The 21,313-nt window shown below is 33.0% G+C and overlaps 2 protein-coding genes across 2 annotated transcripts in view; one reads left to right on the top strand and one right to left on the bottom strand.

Moving 5' to 3' along the window:
* LOC130445392 (DNA replication licensing factor Mcm7) overlaps positions 1 to 12,223 on the bottom strand; it is a 31,315-nt gene extending 19,092 nt beyond the window's left edge. Inside the window, exons 1-4 of the mRNA XM_056780987.1 lie at positions 12,037 to 12,223; positions 11,610 to 11,979; positions 2,942 to 3,260; positions 389 to 571 (exon numbers count right to left, since the gene is read on the bottom strand). Of these exons, the coding sequence (XP_056636965.1) occupies positions 389 to 571; positions 2,942 to 3,260; positions 11,610 to 11,979; positions 12,037 to 12,067 (903 nt within the window). The 5' untranslated portion in view covers positions 12,068 to 12,223. The remainder of the gene's footprint in view (positions 1 to 388; positions 572 to 2,941; positions 3,261 to 11,609; positions 11,980 to 12,036) is intronic.
* A 1,246-nt stretch (positions 12,224 to 13,469) lies between these two features.
* On the top strand, positions 13,470 to 21,092 carry LOC130445046 (transmembrane protein 234 homolog). The gene is made up of 4 exons (XM_056780530.1): positions 13,470 to 13,636; positions 13,694 to 13,836; positions 13,963 to 14,122; positions 20,549 to 21,092. Exons 1-4 carry the CDS (start codon positions 13,621 to 13,623, stop codon positions 20,611 to 20,613), a joined length of 384 nt encoding a protein of 127 aa, XP_056636508.1. The 5' UTR covers positions 13,470 to 13,620; the 3' UTR covers positions 20,614 to 21,092.
* The last annotated feature ends 221 nt before the right edge of the window (positions 21,093 to 21,313 follow it).

The raw sequence follows: 21,313 nt of genomic DNA, 5'->3' as shown, positions 1-21,313 counted from the left end.
CATTTTTTTGCTTACGATTGTATACAGTAAACCGAACAAAAAAATTATGAAATTGTATTTCAGGACTTCGTCAATATGGAAAAAATATGGTTCAACACAAAAATATTATCCCAAACTATTGTAATGATATGGTGTAGAAATATTTCCAATTCATTGGTGTCAGTTTAAAAATTTGGTATGATAAATATTTTAATTTCAAATTTTTTTATTTGTTTTTGAAAATTATTTAAAATATATTAAAAAGTATATAAGTAATTACAGAGTATGACTAAAAAAATGATTTAAACACTGTGTTTTGTTAAATTGAAGGGGAATTTTTAAAAATAAATGTAGAATACTTGTTAAAGTACTCTGAAATATTCAGAAGAAAATATGTGGGAAAACTTACATGGGCTTCGAGATACGTTTCTGATAAAAGTCCGCCCATTATTTGTCTGAATCCTTGTTTTATAAGTGGTAAAAATATACCGGTAACTGCAACATGATCCCCAGGTAGAGCTTGCCTTGTTACTTCGCCCCTACAAAAGATTGTTAAGGTACGTGGAATGTGGCCCACTGGTACTTGATCACTCTAAAATATATGGACAAATAAATGTATAATCAATAAAAATATCTCGATAAGAATTCAATTTTGAAATAAATGTATTCCTCTCCAAAATGTATAACATATATCACTAAATTTTATATTCTTTTCGCATCTTATACTTCTATAACTGAAAGGACTATAAAAAGTAACAAAGAGTTCCGACCACAAAACTCATATACCGGGCTAAGTGTTAAAGAAGCGGTCATAATACCCATTCACATGACAAAAGTAGTGAATTTTACTAGTTTATGTATTCTTGGTAATCTCAGTGAGAAATCAAAGTGTCAAAATCCATTTGCTTATTTATATTGATCTATAGATCACCTTCATCGTGAAAATCAAAATAAGGATAAAATCAACTTAGAACTTCGTTCCAATAAGAAAAATTAATTTTTCCTTGGTTTCCACATCTCAAATATATTAAATTTACAAAATAGAGCTATAAATTTTACTTGAATTATTTAAATCTTTTTTATCATTTATAGCTTTTTCGTTCTCATCATTGTGAACCATTTCTAAAAATTCTCTTTTTCGTGTATTAGATTCCGTTTCAAGAATTTTTGAATCTTCTTTTTTTTGGTGCTTTAGATTTTAATTTAGTGAAATATTTGGATAATGTATTATGTCTTTTATGACTTATACTAATATCATATTTATTAAAATAATTCAATAATTGTTGGGAAAGTCCTGGTACATATGGTAAGGAAAATTTTTTTATGTTTTGATGTTTCGTTTCTGTTTTTTAATTGATCGTAGTATCTGTTTATCCTTTTCTTGAATATGTTATTTATCATTTTTAAACAGCCAATACTCTTGGATATTAGATACGGTCATCATACCCATATTTAGGATAACCCCAATAAATGCGGTAAACTTTTCTTCTGTAGTATCTACCCACGTATGCCATGTAGACAACCTCTTCTGTGCTATTTTATGTCTAGCATAGTTTTTGTTCGTTCCACTATTTTTATTATTGGCTCATCGATAAAAAAGAGCTTGAAAAAATCTATGGGTTTGGTACAAGTATCTGGAATTTGTGAACCAACCATATTTTCCCCAGAAGTAAATAGAATCCTGTCTGATACCTGATAGTGGAATGTAGCATCCAACCATGGACCAAAATTACCAGGTTGTGTTATATTCTCATCGTTTTCATTGCTGCTTGAACTTGATGGTAAAGGTATGATTCTCTGTCTTTTAGTAACTATAATATCACTACCTCTCCTAGAGTCACTTTCTTCACTAATATTATCACTATCCAATCTATCATTGTCAGGTGCGTCAGTATTCCAATTTCAATTGTGTTAGTTTTAAAACTGAGTAATATTAGGTTTGTTCCAACCCATCAAAAAAACCGTCCTTGGTACGGTGACGATTCTGCGCAATAGAGATTACGTGTTCCAACCGGGCGGTTACCGTTATATGAACGATTCTGTTTTGCGTTCCAACCGACTTAGGTATCGTTTGTGAACCGTTTCAGGGACGGTCTTTTCTGTACTTGGTTGACAGCAGGTACTGTTACAAGAACCGTGCATAGCCGGATATTGCGCTGAAAATATCTATAAACGCTTCCGATAACCATTCCAAAACGGTCCCGACTAGCAGGTTGGAACAAACCTATTCAAAACGTAAAAATGCTGCACATGTGAACTAAAGTGGTTGTAATATATACATCAGTGGATATAAAACAAACAGCTTACGATGTATGAGTATAAAATAAATATATTATCTTTTATTTTTACATAAACTTGTCCTCAACGAAGGTTAAGAAAGCAATTTAAAAATATTAGAAAAGAGCTTAGGGAATGACAGACCGGCAAACCAGCTTAATGATAAGACATAAGTATGCCGCCTATACCGCGACATACGAGTGTAAAGATTAAATGTATTGCGGAGACTGTACGGCGGCATACGAGCGCAACGGTAAAACGCATCTTGTCCCTCCTACGGCGACATACGAGTGCAAAGGGTTAATGCCTTACAACATAAAAACATCTTGTTTCTGTGGATTTGTGAGTTAACCAGACGCGGGAGAAAAAAACGAATTGCATTTTTGAAATCAGCCTGAAAAACTGATCTATTTTCATTTCATCATAGATTTTGATGCAGGGTGGTGTAATCTAAGTTTTTTATTTATTTATTGAACGTATATGTCAAATAAAATGTGAATGTAATTAATTTCCTTAAAGAGTATTAACGGAAAAAAAAAACATTTCAATTAAAATTCGAGTGAGTTATCCTATGAGAACTCTTAAATTATTTCATTTCTTTATGACCAAAGTGAGTTGTTTATGGAAAAACTTTTTTCTTGAAAGTAAAGTAGTTTTTGAAATATCATCCAGTACATTTACTTACGTGTTCTTGGATTTTTACTTCTTGAAACTTAATAAACTTTGATCCCCTTGTTTGTAGGTATAATCGACCACCGGATCTATTGGTTTTACAATCTGCACTTTGACACATATCTGCAGGCATAAAACTTAAAGCATTTATAGGTTGATAAGTCTCGGCTCCACATTTATCACACGTATATGTGGCCACACACATCATAGGTTTTACTTCCGTACACCTGGTTACAATACCTCGAACAGTAACTAAATGACCCACATGTTCAGCTTTGATTTCTCTTATAGGCACTGTCTTACTTGTACTAAGATTTTGAAAATAAATTTCACTAAAAAAGAAAAATATTCAGTTCAATATGTTTAAATTATATTAGTATATATATTCAAAAGAGAAGGGAAAAATAATTACAAACAGGTGATGGAATATCAATGGTATAGGAGAAAGAAATGACAATGGTTCAAGACTGATACACTTCTGTTCAGAAAATGAGCTAGTTATAGGTGGCAAGCTCTTTCGACATAATAGTCTAGGAGCTGTCAATCTAAAAAGGCCCCTCATACCATACATATAATTTTTTTATGAAAATTGATAATTCAAAACTGTTTCTCTCTCATGGTATGAAATTGTATGTGCTCAAAAAATTTTATTCCCTCTCAAAATAAATTAACACAAACCAATTTTTTTGACCGGGAGAGTCGGGCAACCCTTTTTTTACAGTACGTGATGAGGGAGGAAATTTCTCCCTCCTTACATAACATGACTTTTTTACTCCTGACTCCAAACTCATTTTCGATAAATAGAATTATAGTCAATGGATATAATCTAGAATAATTGTTTTTCTGTGAAAATACTATTGTTCCATAATGACTATAATTTTTTGTAGCACAAAAGCATTACACATAAAACATTTAATTTTGTATTTTCACTTATTTGTAAAAATTAAGTAGAAATATTTATAACAGTTATGAAAACTACTGCCAACTGGCACCCCAACATACTGGCCAACAGATCCAAACAAAATACCTGACCGGCTGGACCTATTTATCACTAGAAGTATGTCCCCTGCTTACTTGGATATCACGTCAAGTTATGACCTACCATCCGACCATTTACCAATAATAGCAACCATCAGTAGCTTCATAGTCTACAAAGCGATAGCAGTAAGGCTACACAACAACAAAGCCAATTGGGATAAGTACCTCACCAAAATAGAATAGGACTTCAGCCTCCAAGTAAGTCTCAAATCAACTATAGATATAGTTGAAGCAGTAACAATTTTAAACTATACATTCTCGGCAGCCGCACAAAATGCCAGTAGCAAATCCAGATAACAAAGCTCACAACATCCCTGTTGAAATTATCAAGTCAGTAGCCCGTTAAAGAAAAGCTAGAGCAAAATGGCACCGAACTCGGGCCCCATCAGAAAAGTCTACTCTAAACAGATTAAGCAATCAACTAAAATCTAAACTCGAAATAGGCACAAGAAACTTCATTCACACACTATATAAAGAATCCAAATCGATACGACAATTCAATATGGAAACCAATTAAAAACTCCAAAAAACCGAAAACTCAGGTACCTCTTATCAGAAACGAACGAGGAACAAATCTGCAGTGGGCCAGAAGCGATGTGGAAAAACAGTGTTTTTGCCGAACCCCTAGCTCAAGTATTTACTCCCAACGACAACGATCCAGATATCGAAATAGAAACAGATTTAAATAACATTTTAGAGAATAAACGAGTAATTACCACTAACCAAAAATGAAATTCAACAAGAAATCCAATATTTAAACACTAGAAAAGCTCCTGTGCTAGTCAAAATAACTCCTTCACGAGAAAAGGCAGTATGCTCATCAGTCTTATCTTCAATGCTATGCTACACTCAAACTACAGGCCAAAGCTCTTCAAAACAGCAGAAATAATACTAATCCCTGAAGAGGACAAAAATACAAATGAAGTTTCCTCATATAGGCCCATAAGCCTACTACCAATCGCATCGAAAATACTTAAAAGGCTGTTGCTCCAACTAATTAAGATTCTATCTAAGCGATAGAGAATTTCAAACAAGAGTGAATGCAAGTATCTCCAATAATTTTCCAATAAAATCTGAGACCACTACTATATGTACTATTTAGAGCATACCTGCCGATTAATAACGAAACAATCACTGGAACATTTGAAGATGATACAGCTAAACTTGCAATCCATGAATATCCAGTTACAGCATCTGCCATACTTCAGACACAACTAAATAACTTTCAGACCTGGTTACACAAGTGGAGAATCAAAATAAATGAAGTAAAATCCGTCCAAGTAACATTTACCTTAAAAAAAGACCAATGTCTTCCAGTTACGCTTAATAACGTTCAAATTCCACAATCCACTAGTACTAAATACCTATATTCAAAACTTATCTGGAAACAACATATTTTAAAAAAGCGAAAACAAATTGACCTAAGAATAAAAAACCTACAATGGTTAATTGGTAAATAATCGAAACTGTTTTTGGAAAACAAAATACTCATATACAAAGCTGTCAAAACCTATATGGACTTATGGAATCTAACTTTGGGGATGTACGATCAAGACGAATAATATTCAAAGAAGCCAATCGAAAATACTACGAATGATAGCTGATGCTCCATGGTATGTGTCAAACCAGACCCCTCATGATGACCTCAGAATCACCTTTGTACAGGACGTAATTGCAGAACACAGTACAAAACACCATAAAAGGCTAGAATCACACAGTAACCCCTTACTCCATCCCCTCTAAGAACTACCCAGCTGATAGAAGACTCAAAAGTAATTGGCTAGCTGATCTAACAAACGAATAAAGAGGTCATATCACTGGAAAAGACCTTATCAAGCCAAGAGGAGCCCACAGGCCCCTGAGCCAACCTACTAGCTTATAGAACTGTTATAGTTTTGATTTTGATAGAATTGTATAGAAATATTTATTTTAGATTATATTCATTGACTATAATTCTATTTATCGAAAATGAGGTTGGAGTCAGGAGTTTGCTGGATATTTCCCACCATTACTGAGCCCGCAAACTAAGATAATCTTAAAGTAGACATTGAAACGAACAAAATAAAAAAAACATGTTACGTAATGAGGGAGAAATTTCCTCCCTCATCACATAATTTAAAAAAAGCTTTGCCTGACTCTCCCGGCCAAAATATTTTGTTTTCGTAAATTTTTTCTGAAAGAGAATGAAACATTTATTGATTTTTTTAATAATTAATTTTTCCGGCGTAGCAAATCCACGAAAAATCTCGCGTTCTTAATTCCTATAGTTTTGAGCTATCAATTTTCATAAAAAAATATGACATGCACGATATGAGAGGACTTTTTAAATTGACAGCTCAGGACTATAACGATAGACATGGACAAGGATCTTCTAGAAGGAAAAACAAAAAAAAAAGATCACATACTCCAACTGAATACAGAAATGAAAAAAATTAACATAAAGGAATTGGAAAATTTTGTTATTCTGAACAATTACACAAAAAAATTGGAAAGACGTTCTCAAATTCAAGTATGTTTGACAAATCACAATGTAATAGACATATGGAAATCATACAGTCATATTTAGAGAAACTGCAGCACAAACATTGGGTTATAAAAACAAGAATGACCAACTGTGGTTAACTGTAGAAACGAATACCAAAATAACGGAAAGAAAATATTTGAAAAACCTATTATTGAACTTACAAGAAGAAATCTAAAAGAGAAAACTTGCTAGAAAAATATAACATAAAAAAATTGAAGTGAAAAGAAGTGACAGGCAAGACTATTCACGGACAAAATGGCTCGAAAAGCAGAAGCAGCTAATACACATGGAACAAAAACACTACATATATGAAATAACTAAAAAATTGAAAGGGTAACAAAAATCTGCCACAAAGAATAAAATTCAGACATAGAACAAAGATGGGTTACAATGCAATAAATTCCCCGAAAAGAGGAAAATCAGAAGGCAATGACAGTTTTCCAGCAGAACTAATTCATTTTTTTTGCTAGACAAGAAAAATAAAATTACCCTACAATGGATTCCAGGACACACTGAGGCGAAAGGAGATGAGATAGCTGAGAAGCTCGTTAAAGTGGGGGCAGACAAGCCCTTTATGGGATTCGAACATTTTTGTTGTATCAGCTACAGAACAATGGAAAAAGCATTGGAAAAGAAGGTAGATAGGAGCAAAACCAATTACTGGGACAACCTACAGGGACTGAGACAGGCAAAGACTCTTCTGGGAAACTATAACCAGAGTAGATCTGCTGAATGTATCATCAAGAGCAATCTACAAATACTAACAGGAGTTCTATCGAGGCACTGGGATTAATGGATCAGCTGTAAACACTGGGTTCTCCAGTATCGCAACAAGAAAGGGGGACACAATATATCCTTTGGGTCACAGTGAATACAAGACTCCAAATCTATATATACATACATCTACTCCTCAATAAAATCTAGAATGATGAGAGAATCCCAGAAGTTTGGAATAAAGGAACAATGATCAAACTACCAAAAACAGAGAACTTATGCAATTGTGAAAACTGGAGTCCCATCGCGTTATTGAACATTGTAAGATCAAGGCAAATCAGAGAGTCACTAAATGACAAACTATGACAAGCTGAATGCAGAAATGGTAATTCTTGCACTGACCATATTGCATCAGTGAAAACAATACTGCAGCAAAGAAAATAGCAAAATAGAGATATCTGGTTAAATTTTATAGACTTCGAAAAAGTAATAATTAAACAGAGAAGTAATGTGGAAAATCTTGAAATCAAACGGACTATTAGATAAGTACACCAGAATAATATAAATTTATTTATAACAATTGCACAGCCAGGAAACAACACAAAGGACTATTATGCCAGCAAATCAAATAGAAAATGGAGTAAGACAGGATGTGTTCTGTCGCCAAACCCTGTTTAACATTGTAATAGATTGGATCAGAGGTGGGGAACCTTTTTACCATTAGAGGCCACATTTAAATTAGGCAGCAATAAGAGAATAGCATAAGCTGATTGAGCTAAGAAAGTGACTTTTGTGAAATTATTATAGTTTTTCTATAGATTTAACAATTTATTGCATTATATAAAAAAATAAAATATAATACTACAAAATTTTAAATATAATATACATATAAAATATTATAAAAATATTATAAAAAAATACAATAAAAAATATTTTTTATTCACTAAGTCAGTGACTTATTTGGCTTTGTTTTTTTTTTGACAGTAATTGTATATTTGGATCAAGCTTCGTAACACACAGCTATAATTGATCCTCTAAATGTGCATCTGTAATTTGCGTTCTTAAATTTGTTTTTATTTTTGACATGAGAGAAAATGTTGTCTCGCAACAGTAGGTACTTCCGAAGCAGGAAAGGTGAGCATATTCTCGAAGACATGGATATTCAAGAGCATTTTTCTAGATTTCTATGGGATCCTTTTTAGCGTTAAAAAGGGATTTGATGATACTATCTTCCCCTAAATCAATTAACTCCATTTGTAGTTCTGTAGAAATCAGAAATTCTATTAGTATACTCTTCTATTGAACAATCCATATTCATCGAATATTTTATTTTCACAGTTCTGCTCATTTAACATTTTAGCTAGCTCCGGGAAGTGTTGTGCAGATATTTCCGATCGACAAAGCAATGTTTTGAAAAATTATAATTTTTTTCTAAACACTTGGATCTTTTACCACATTTAATATGTTTATATTTAAATTGTTTTGTTTTGTTATCTGATCAGACAAAAATGCAAGATTTCTGAGAAATACTTCATCTGATATATCACATTGTTTTCCTTGTTCTTGATAAAAGTTTAAAATTTGTCGTGACAAAACTTATCAAAACCTGACCTGTTGATAGCCAGCGAACCTTGCAGTAGTATGGTAGGTCAACACTATATGTTTCCTCATCTAAAGAGAGCATCTGCCGAAATTCACGATGACGCATTGCATTTACGCGAATATAGTTGACAATGGCAATGGTTCTATCCAGAGTGTCTTGCAAAATGGTAGATTTTGCTGATGCAAAATGCAGTGAAATGATATCAATTTTTTTAAGTTTAAGTTTTCCTTTTTTAACAAAGCAATGAATTCTTTTTTACCTCTCATGGAAGGTGCACCATAGGTGGCTGACTAAATTACTGACATTCAATTGTAATTTATTACATACTTCTTTGAAGTTTTCGAAAATATCGGCTCCGCGAGTTCTTCCAGTTAGTTTACCCTTACTCTGTTACATTTTGCGCTAATTTGTGCTGTCAATCTGTTATAGTCCTTTTTGAAAGAGATAATTGTTTGTATTTGTCGACATTTGTTGAATCTAACATACTCACTGCTTCAACAATACATTCTTTCAATTATTTCAATGTCACTAAACATTTTGTCCATTTTCCAAGTATATGTGCTATTTTATACGTAACAGCAACTGCAGCGGAATTTTGATTTACAAAGGCACTAAAAGATGCCTGCTGATGATACTTCTCATTTTTCAACTTTTGAAATGCATTTTTTTGTGATTCACCTTCTAAAGCAAAATATTTATGTTCTTTATGAGTCAAGTAGTGTTTATTTGCATTTCATTTTTTTTTAAAATTACTTAAAACTGTATTGCACCACAAACACATCATTTTACCTTTCTCAGCAGTAAAGAAAAAATCTAGCTCCCATTCTACATTAAATGTACTGTTTTCATCACCTAATTTTCTTCTCTTACTATTTGACATGATGGATAAAAAAAGGAATATCAAATAATATCTTTAACAAAGTGTATGCTTTCTAGAAATACAATAAAACCGTGTAACTGTTATAAGCACGCACTGTTAACTACAGTTTGCTGAAGACCGCTACAGGGAAGCGTTGAGAGATGCAAGTCAGAGAAGCCAAAGCAAGGTGTGACACTCAAATGGTAGATCTGAAAACCGAGTTTTGTTTACTTCTTAGACAAGGTAGTTGATACTGCTGCAACCAATCAATATTGATGTAAACATATCACCTGCTAGCATGTGGCTGCTCTGTATGACAAATTTTGTAAATAGTATTTTGTAATTTTAATTTATTTTCAAATAAATATTACATAGAACATTATTCGTTTCTTTTATATAATCTGTACCTTGGAACAAAAAGGGCCAATGTCCAAAATTTCAAAATTTGAGTTAAATGCACAATTGAATTCAGGATGCGACATATAGTAATTGTTAAAAGGACCAAAGTCCTCTTATTATTAGATCATGGAAACTCAAATATTTTGTCACGGCCAAAGTTATTTACTGGAAATGCAAAAATGGCCAATTCCTCAAATTTAAATTGGGTTTCCTGTCATTTGACGAAAATAGACATTGGCCCTTTTTGTTTCAAGGTACAGAATTATATAAATTACATAAACATTGTGGAATTTTCAGTAAAGTGAAAAATTATTTATTTGGATATAAAACGAACATTTTGGCAATACTCTGAAAAAAGCATAATTGATTTCTGAAATTCTGAAATCTCCGGATAAATAATTTTTCACTTACCTGAAACTTCTAAAATTTTTTAATTCCTAATATTCCTTCTAAATAAAAAAAGAAAAAGTAAGAAAAAAAACACACACACACACATAAGCCAGCTTTTTTTCGTTTAGTTCATTTTTATTGCAACTTGGGAGCGCTAAAAACTGTTTAAAAAATTAACATTGAGTGTCCAAGTCTGAAACGGATGGTCTTTGGGCCAGAGCCCTGCTCATGCGTGTTAGGGTCCATTTCAGACTAGTATTCTGAGGTCATGTTACAATATGACTGTCTTTGGCGGGATTTTTCGCGCAACTGTCATGGCGTTGATGTACAATAATTGTTTGAAACGAACTCTACCATTTTGTACTAGGTGGCAAAGGGCCACACAAGAACCTCGAGGAGGCCGCAAGTTCCACATCTATGGATTGTATAATGATGAAAACAGAGAATAAAAAGTCAGAAATTAACTGGGACCTATTAAAAAAATTGCAAGATTTGAATTTGCAGATGATATATGTTTATTAACAATAAATAGAAATCAAAAGCAAGAGAAAACCCACAGGCTACCTAATAATACAATACCAGTGGGACTGAACATAAACCGCAAAAAATAGAACAATTTTGCTATTTAGGCAGCATAATAAATACACATGGTCATTGTATAAAATATGGTCTTCAACAAGTATCTCAATAACAACAAAACTAAGGCTGTTTTAGAGCAATGTAGTATATGTTCCATTATATGGGACTAAAACTTGGACATATAATAGGAAGATGTTCCTAACAGCAAAATCATCTGGCCAAATAGGATAGGTAATGAAATAAAATATGCAAGCATTTAATTATAATTCAACAGGCAGAACAAAAATAGGCAGATCTGTAAAAATGTGGAGAATAACCATCGAGAAAGAGCTACCACAGATAAACACCAAAAGAACCCTTGTTAACAAAAAAAATATATATCCACCTTATTGTTTTACCACAGCGACTGAAACACCGACAGGTGCCCTTTGCTCTACTAGGAGCTATTTAACGACAATCCAATTGCCAGAATAATTGAATAGTAGATATTCAAACAACGTATCAAAGACTGTAGCTCTGAAGATTATAATAAAGTTTCTATAAGTTTTAATGAAATTAAAGTTCATAGTACTTACTAACGACGTATTAATTCCGGCGGGAACTTATTTCTTGCCTCTCGATGTTCATTGGGTTGTTGTAATCTATTTTCCATCATTAAACGATGTTCAATGTAAACATCTAAAGCATCTTTGGCAACTACATCTTTCTGTACAAATGTAGGTAAAAGTTCAAACACAATGTCACTCATCATAACATTGTACCTTCTGGTATTTTCTTGAATAGCTTTGGCCAAATCATCATTAAACTCACTTATATCATCAAGTTCTATCCACATACCGACTTGTTCTCGATGTGCTAACTTAGTTAGTTGATTGGAATATTTAAAATATTTGTTACCAGAGTTATCTTGTACGCAATATTCTAACAAGAAAATTTTGAGCTGCTCTGTCGTGGAAAAATATAGTTGGTGTTTTTTTGCATTTAATTTATTTTATCACTTACCCTTATCTGCATCGTAGTCTCTTCTATCCATTTTAATAATCCTATAAAGGCTGTTATATGTATAAACAATTTAAATACACTTTTATGTTAATATTCTTATAAACCGTCTTTAACACCTGAGAATACACAAATAACGCGGGAAACAATCTGTAATTCTCTTCTTCTTTTTTGAAGCATGCATTGTATTGATCTTAAAACTGATTGTAGTTTTATGTTCGGAATTGGAAACAACTAGCACAGAAAAAGGAATTTTTGATGTAAAATAAAGTTGATACATAAAGCGATATGTACTGTCTTAACGTGTGAAAGTGAAATTTGAGATATCACTAAAATTATTTTTTATATGTTTGCCTATAATAATAAACTGTTTATTGTCACATTGTCTCAATAATACTACACATAAAATTCTGTAATAATAACTCATAAGGTGATCAAGCAAACGATATTCATCATGCTTATACGATATTTTCTCTAAGTAAATGTATGCTAGCTGTAGACTTAAATGGGCGACACATTATACGATTTATCGTACTATATAAGTCGTACAGAGCATGTATTATCGCAAAATTCCGAGAGTTACAGTGATCTTTCGAGTCAGTGTCTCGCACTGCTACACTGTTAACATGAACTAAATTTTTAACATCTTTCTAGGTGAAGAGAGTCTAATAATTTCGGGAGTTACACGCATACGTAGCAGACATGAGTTTTCTTAGGCGGTTATTGAGTGTATTATAAACATTTAAAATAGTTGTCGAACCGAACTGCTTATGAAGTTCTACTGATCATATAAATACAAAATTTCATTATTTTTCTAACCCAACCTAAATGCAACAACAAAGGCAGTCAAAGGACTCTAAAGAATGTAGTGGCATTCATTCAACACTTCATTTTGAAAGATATTACAAATTTAGTTCATGCTAATAGTGTTGCAGTGTAAGACACTGGGTAGGCATCCGCCCCAACTATATTATGTCAAATGTCAATGCTGTTCTGTGATTGACTGGTCATTATAGCCTGTTACTTACAGTCAAACATACAAGGTTATTAGTTTTGCTAATGAACCAAGAGAGTGCGCTACGGTGCAGTTCCTCTCTGCACCAGCAAGTTTCCATACCCTGATCCACATTATGTATAAAGTCTACAGACGTGTCAGGCAATTAGTTAGTTAGTTGTCACTTAATTAAACGTAAATTTTCTAGGTGTGAAAGTAATAAACAAATGTTTAAAAAGTAATTTTCCACCTTCAGTGACTTATTTAGCGTATTGATAGGTTACTGAAGCTTGCGGTTTTCATACTTTTTTCGTAAAAATAGCTGATTGGTATTGAACTTTAGTGTAAAATCTATGTGATGGGTAAATCGTTGACAACTGCTCAATAGAAATCTATATTTTTCTCTATGAAATTTTTTAGTAATACCTCACAACTCTTAATTATTCTATGTAACAAACTGAGAAGAATAAATTGTGGAAGTATATTTTGTTTTCTAATTTCGTAACTTAGTCCAAAGATTATATACTCGACTTAGTCGAAGAAATGAAAAAATAGAAAAAATAAAACTTTTTGAAAATACTTACTATTCAATTATGTTTATTCAGATAAGTATGAGCGAAATTATTTGAATACCATTAAAACCATCAAACTTGATTCATATTTCAGGTAGTTTAGTAATTACGGGTTTATTGTGGGGCTGGACAAATCCATTAATTAAAAAAAAATCTGAAGGGATCGTCAAAATTCAAGCAAGTAGCCGAATAGCTCAATTTATTTTAGAATTGAAGTTTTTAGCTACAAATTTTGAGGTAACAGTTTCCATTTTTCAGTTTATTACTAAATAATAGAATATGGAAATTTTTGTATTATTAAATACTTGATTTTATCATTCTAAGATACGTTATCTATGACATTAATAATATGAAGTTTTTCAGTACCTGTTTCCATTGCTATTGAATCAAATAGGGTCAGTAATGTTTTACTTTACTATAAATATTGCAGATTTGACTTTAGCAGTACCGGTGGCAAATTCTTTAGCATTTGTTTTTACTGCTGTTTCTGGTTGGTTTCATCAAGGGGAATTGCCAAATCTAGGTAAATTATTTGTTTTCCTTCAATCTTTCATGTATATCTTTTTATTGACATTTATATTTTAATTTTATTTTATATCTTCAATGTTTCGCATTATCAAAAGAGTTATAACTAATATTATCTAAAACCATGGTTAAAAATGCTTTTTCAAATTAATCACCCATAAAGGCATTCAGAATATTAAAATCTCGTCAACAGTGACTAATGAGTAATTCAGTTATAACTTGATCTGATAAGAGTTTTAAATTTAAAACTAAGTTATACTCATCAGCATTCTTTAGGTTCTGTAGAATAGATTGCACCTAAGCTTATTGTACCCACATAAGCTCTGTTTCTATACTAGCAAACACTAAACTAACTCAAAGGGCTTGATCCTCTTCAAGTTTTCTTTCTAACCCAGTATTATCAAGGAGCTGGATAGTCTCGACATTGACATGATGGAATCTTTTTTCATGACTCTTTGCTAATTTCTTGGTGGTCTGGTCAATTTACTATTGAGAATGTACTGAGGGTATTCTACTTTGTTATTCAGTGCTTTGTTTGGGAATCATCAAATGATTGCTAAGTTGCTTGTACTTGCTTTGGTGCATCTCCATAGTTGGATACTATACATAAGTTCATACAGTTTCAAGTATCTGCTTATAAAGCATAACCTTATTATTTAGACACTGAGTGGAGTTTCTTTCAATTAGTCAGTACATTTTTCTATATTTCACTTAAAGCTCTTCTCTTTTCTTTTTAACATGAATTTTCCATCCAGTTTGGCATCTAAGGTAAAACCTGAGTATTTTGCTGAGCTTTAGTGTGAAATCGGGGTATTATTTATTCTGATTGGAATTTGATCTATCCTTTTGTTACTCTATGGATTTGGTCAATCGTCGAATGTTTATTTCTAAATCCAAATTGGTGATTAGGGATAAGGTCTCTTTACAGATAAGCAGTTTTAGTCTTTTAAGTAGGATTTTCTCAAATAGTTTCGACATAATATGCAGTAATGAGATCAGTTTGTAAGATGATGATTATGTGGTGGTTTTTCTGGCTTGGGCTTCATTATAACTTCCACACTTTTCCAAAGGTTGTGTACATACTTAATTCTGAAGGCAGCATTTATTAGGTTAGTTGAACTATTGCTTTTTTCGGTAGTTGTTTCAAAATTTCTCTAGTAATTAGGTCAAAATCTGAAGCTTTTTTTGGATTCATATTTTCTTTAATTTCGGTTATTACTTCTTTGGTAGAGGTAAACTCTATTTCTTCATCAACCGTTAATAAGTAATGCCACATAATACTTCAGTGAAAAGTAACATTAGAAATCAGTTACCTACCCTAGAATTTCAACAATGTTCAAACTAAGTCCAAATAATTAATTAAATTACAATAAATTTGACACAAGTTTTTAATATTGTTTATGTTGAAGTAGACTGATTCTTGATGTTACTGATGAATACAGTTTGGAGAGAATTTATGGCAGAAGGTCAATAGGATGCTGTCAGTATAAATTTATCTAGCATTGGAGTTCAGCAGTGGAAAATATAAACACAATATTGTAGGAGGCGACTAAGAGACCCAGAGCTGTACGGGTTAAAGAACAAAAACCTTATAAACTTTGTATATAAGTTGATTATATTCAATTTCTTCACATATCTCTGAAAAACGTGGCAAAAAACCTCACAGAATATTTAGAGAAGGAATAACCAGGAATAAACCGAAACCTCCCTGAGATAATGATCCAATCTGGGACATACTTCAGGATAATGTGAAAGATTAGCTTTTAAAAAAAATTGCTTCAAAACTAAGCTGCAGAAGTCAATTAGATCAAAACGTCATATAAGAAATTAATGGGCCCAGAACCAAACACAAAAAATGCACAAAAGAAGAAATATCACAAACAGGAGATTGTCATCTTGTACAATATACATTAGATTAGAGCTCTAAGCTCGTGTCATAAGATACAAGGTGTTATGGGTATGTTTAGTAACATAAGCCACTCAAATAGTTACCCTTCATTGGGTTCTAGTCCAGGACATCCTGAAAAAGAGAGAAATTAATAATTAACAGACTTGCTAAAGTAGAGGCGGATAAACCCTTCTTAGAATTTGAACCCTTTTGTGAAATCGGCTACAGAACAATAGAGAAAAAAAATGATTTGGATATGAAAGAATTAGTTATTGGAATAATTTGCAGAAGCTGTGACAGGCAAAAATATTCCAGGGAAGGAATAACCAAAAAATAACTATTGAATGTATTAATAAAGGTAAAATCTCATCCAGAATATTTAGAGGAGTCACCAGAAATAAACTGAAACCATCTTCAGAAAATGATCCAATCTGGGAATTTCCTCAGGATAAAATGAAAGATTAGCTTTGAGAAAAAATTTGCCTTAAGACTAAGCTGCAGATGTCAATGGGATCAAAATGCTATATAATAAGTGAATGGGCTCAGAACCAACCAAAGAATGTTTCAAGGAAAAGTATATGATATTGAGAAATATATTCAGTTCAGGAAATATCGTGAACAGGAGATTGTTGTCTTGTCCAATATTCATTAAATTAGAGCTCTAAGCTCCAATGTTATAAAATCCAAGGTGTTTTGGGAATGTTTAGTAACATAAGCCACTCAAATAGTTACCCTTCAATGGGTTTCAGTCCGGGACACACTGGAAAGAGGGAAATTAATAATAAACAGACTTGCTAAAGTAGAGGCACATAAACCCTTCTTAGAATTTGAACCCTTTTGGAAATCGGCTACAGAACAATAGAGAAAACAGTAGGAAAGGATTCAAATACGAAAAAAATCAGTTACTGGAATAATCTACAGAAGATGTGACAGGCAAAGATATTCCTGGAAAACTAAGCAAAAAATAACTAGTGAATGTATTAATAAAAGTAAAAATAATCTACGAATACACACGGTAGACTTGTGGAGGCAGAGGACACAACATGCAGATTCTGCTATGTAGAGAGAGAAGCTCTATCTATATTCTCTTGAAGTGTGATAGACTACACAACTCTAGAGCATTACACGAAAAGTCATTCCACATCCTGAACTTTCTGAAAGAAGAAATAAATCAACTGTAAACACTGAGCATTCCCCAGTGCCACAGCAAAAAAGGGGATACAAGAGATCATTTGGGTCGCTGTGTATATCACACCCGAAAGCATATATATAAGTTGATTATGTCAAATGATATACAGTGTTAGTGTTACTATGGGCTTAGTGCAGTTTTAACTGATGCTAAATATCAATAAACAGTACAGTCCAGAATAATTTACAACATATATTAATATCAAATAAATTCTACTCAAATTATTTCTCAATATTATTTAAATAATACTCTTACTTAAATACTCTTGACATTAAAGTGCTTATAACTAATTGGAAATTAGTTCAAGTTTGGTGTATTTAGGTCTGATCTGCATTAATCGTTTTGATCTAGATTAGAGATTGTTTTGGGGAGTCGTTTTGTCTTTACAGCTTCTTTTCACCACCTATACCTAGAAGATATTTTGTACAAGACTACATATTATTGTTCTGCTTCCAAAATACATAGACTCCTTTCCAATGAGGCTATTTTTTGGGTTTTTGTATCCTACTTCCCAAGATGTTAGTACCACTCCTTCAAAGTACTTAAGCCTTTTAGCTAAATAGGCAGGACATTTGCTGAGAGGACGCTCTGCTGTGTCCATGGCTTGCTCGCAGAATTTGCATGTCATGCTTATCGTCTTAAGGTGATATTAGACGGGGCAGTGACCTGTCAAGACTGACAACCAGCTTCATGTCGTTTCTGGTCATCACGAGAAGCTCTTAAGACTTCTTAGCTGATACGGTTATGTATCTTTTGGATTGTCTTAGGCCTGGAGTGTTTCTCCAGTAAGACTCCATCTAATTCTTTCGCCATCCGCCCATATTATTATTGTTGTAGCATCTTGTGTGGCCACAGTTGCTATCTGGGCCTAGGTATAGAGTCGTTGCCCCTTTTTTTCAAAACGGGCTACTTTCTCATTTCCTGGAATACCCTGGTAACCACATTAGGGTTACTTTGTTTTTGTTAGCTCCCACACTGTTTTGGACGTGCATTCAATAGCTTGGCTATCTGAGAGAATGTGGATGTGATTTTTAGAGATGTTTCTATTCAAATACTCCTAAGCACATTTGTTTATTGCAAGTAACTTTGCCTGAAAAATGGTGAGTAACGTTCCTAGGGGTATGAAGAGTTTGCATTTTGGTCCTGAAATGGTTCAGTTCAGCTCCTTGCACTAGTTGCGAACTGTCGGAGTACCAGAGAGATACATTTCGAGCTTCTGGAAGATTTTTGTTGACGCATGATTGGCGGTCGTTAATTACCACTTAGAATGGGATTTATTTGTCTAAGAAGCTATACATTTAGTTCATTGGTTTGTCACGTTTTTCTTAGCTATTGTTTGTTCAGGTTTCAATCACGAAACAAGCGCTGCGTGGCTGCTTATCATGGGTATGATAAATGTTTGGTATATCCAGGATACCAGCTTTGGCTTAAGTCCCCATGTCTTGCCAACAAGCTTGCGATAAGTCCATATAGCCTCAGTGGCTTTTGCATTTACCTTGTGATTGTTCTAAGTAAGTTTTTATCCAGGATAACTCCTAGATATTTTGCTCCATCGGAAAATATAAAATTAGTTCTATTAAGGATAGATATGCTTATAGTTGCCTTCCTTCTTCTTGTTAATGGGACTAGTGATGTTTTACATTTTTTGTGTCAGAATTTTGTTTCTCCTATGAGGAACATGCATCCCTTCTTCATATGGTTTTCAGCATTATTAGTTACATCTGAGCCGGGAAAGTGAGTCTTTAAAACTATCTAAACTTTCATGGTTGCTGTATTCCCCGTTTGCTTTTTGAGGTATTCCAATTCCGTTTTAATGGGTTTTGGCTAAGACTGTTTGGAGCCGTTGTGCTGGGGCTAGCTTATGTATTACGTCGCAATTGCCAGTAACCTTTACGTTATTGAATCGCTTTCTCACCTCAGTTCTCAAGCGGCCCAATTCTCTGTTCCACCAAGGAACACGTCTGTATGGATTGTCTTTGATTGCATTGGGTAGTTGTTTCCATATGCCACCTTGATTAAGTAGGTTAGAGGCTTCTTCTAGCTCCTCTACACTGTCTATGTTGTAAGGAGATTCCTTCAGATTCAGTTACAGGCTCTCGATGTATGACTCTCAGTTAGTGGGCTTTGAAAGCTACTTGACTCTGGGTAATTTGGTATAGTTTCCAGATGCTTAAATGGTCAGACATGGGTTCATCGATGTGGAAGCATCTGATCAGGTTATATCTATAACCTCTTTTCTCACCACGTTAAAGAATGTAGACATGTTGCCTTTGATAAGAATGTCAACGGTTTTGGAGTTTGAATATTAAAAACGATACTTACACCTCGTATTGCTATCGGTGATGCCCCATCGGGATCTGGTGATGTGCGTTGGTGTTACTCCCGGAGATTATCTCAGGAACGCTAACAGATATTGAACCATGGATAACTTTGTTAGATAGATATGATCAAGATCTATATCTGTGTGAAAAGTCATGATGATTGACGTATGCGCAGAAGAGTTCTGTAGTGTGCAAATGCATAATTTTTATCAAAAAAGCACGTCGCTCCAAGAAGCTTAATTCATATAGATGGCTGGCTCAGCAACGAAGGCTACACTCAATAACAAAGAAATATTTCTCTTTAATAGCGGGATTCATACTCAAAGAATTCTTCCGCGATAGGCATGTACCTTCAGAAGATTTGGAGGAGAGAATGTCGTAAACTTGAACCAAAAATAGACCCATTCATTTCATTGATAGAAGAAATCAAAAAAGATTTTCAAATGTAAAAGTTATAGATTTAAGTTCAATTAAAATATTTTATGAAAGAAAATTATTTTTGTGTACCTTTATTTCAGTCTCTAACACAACCTAACCTAACCTATCCTAACCTAACCTTACAAAAAATAGAAACTCTTCTGCGCATGCATTATCATCATGACTTTTCGCACACAGATAAATCTTGATAAGATCTATCGAACAAAGTTATCCGTGGTTCGATATCTGTTAGCCTTCCTGAGATAATGGCTACTTCCGGTATCTCCGTAAGTAAATGTTTCCGTATAAAATAGATATAATAAATCGATTTCTCGTAATAATAGAGTTTCATGATGATCGTTGTGGGATGGCTTATCATACTTGTGCCTTATTTACAAGTATATTGAGCATGGATAATTTTCGGGAATGTCTAAGTATTTCAAGTTTCTGTAGGATACTTTTCTCTCCTATAAAAATTTCCTTTACTGTCCTTAATTTTTGTCATAATAATTTAATTTTCAAGAATTTTCTCTTACATTTTCATGACAATTTATTAAGACTTTTTATGTAATTAGTTTCTATTTATGTTTAAAACAAAATATCTTTTAGGTACGTGCCTAGGTGCTATTTGTGTAATAATTGGCAGTGCATTATGTTGTATAGGAAAAATGTAAATGGTTTCTCAGTTGTTGAGAAATTTCAAAAAAAACAACAACCATAAAATTTTATATTGGACGAATCATCTACAAAATATGCGATCGATTATTTTTCATAATAAAATCTTGTTCTTTATTAAGTTTGTCCTCTACACCCTCCAAAATTTTCAGTATTATATTATGAACCGATTAGTGAATTAAAAGGTGGTCCAACTATAATGCACGATATTAATTGTGAGTCGCACCTTAACGCAAAGTGCGATAAAAAATTCCGACTAAGTACTTCAGTACAGCAGCACTAGATCTACGTGTTCAACGAGGAACTTCAGCACTTCAGATAACTGTAAGTGCCAAGTTTCCTTATTTTTATTCCTTTTTTTTATCTATCCTTATCAAACTCTGAGTAAGGAAGAGATAATCTAATAATTTTGAACATATAATTTTATGAACGATTTAGATAACTTTTATAAATTTTATAAATTAAACTTATAAGATAATTCATATTCCGAAAAAATGGCAACTTCAAGTCCAAAAACCCTAAATTGGGAATTGTTTAAATTAAAACTAGAAAATATCAAATCGTTCGACGGAAATATAAATATTTTAAATAAATTCATAAACAGATGTGAAACTTTAATAGAGACGTATTCGGTCTATAATGATCAAGATATCAATAACCATGTCTTGGAATGTATCCAAGAAAAATCAATTGATAAAG

The sequence above is a fragment of the Diorhabda sublineata genome, chromosome 6, assembly GCF_026230105.1.
Source record: "Diorhabda sublineata isolate icDioSubl1.1 chromosome 6, icDioSubl1.1, whole genome shotgun sequence".
Classification (NCBI taxonomy): Eukaryota; Metazoa; Arthropoda; class Insecta; order Coleoptera; family Chrysomelidae; genus Diorhabda; species Diorhabda sublineata.
The sequence above is the reverse complement of the archived record's forward strand: the minus strand, read 5'-3'. Positions and strand labels throughout refer to the sequence as shown.

Coding starts and splice junctions, on each gene's coding strand:
- LOC130445046 (XM_056780530.1), top strand. Junction 13,837..13,962: donor TTTTAGCTACAAATTTTGAG/GTAACAGTTTCC, acceptor GAAGTTTTTCAG/TACCTGTTTCCATTGCTATT. Junction 14,123..20,548: donor AGGGGAATTGCCAAATCTAG/GTAAATTATTTG, acceptor AATATCTTTTAG/GTACGTGCCTAGGTGCTATT.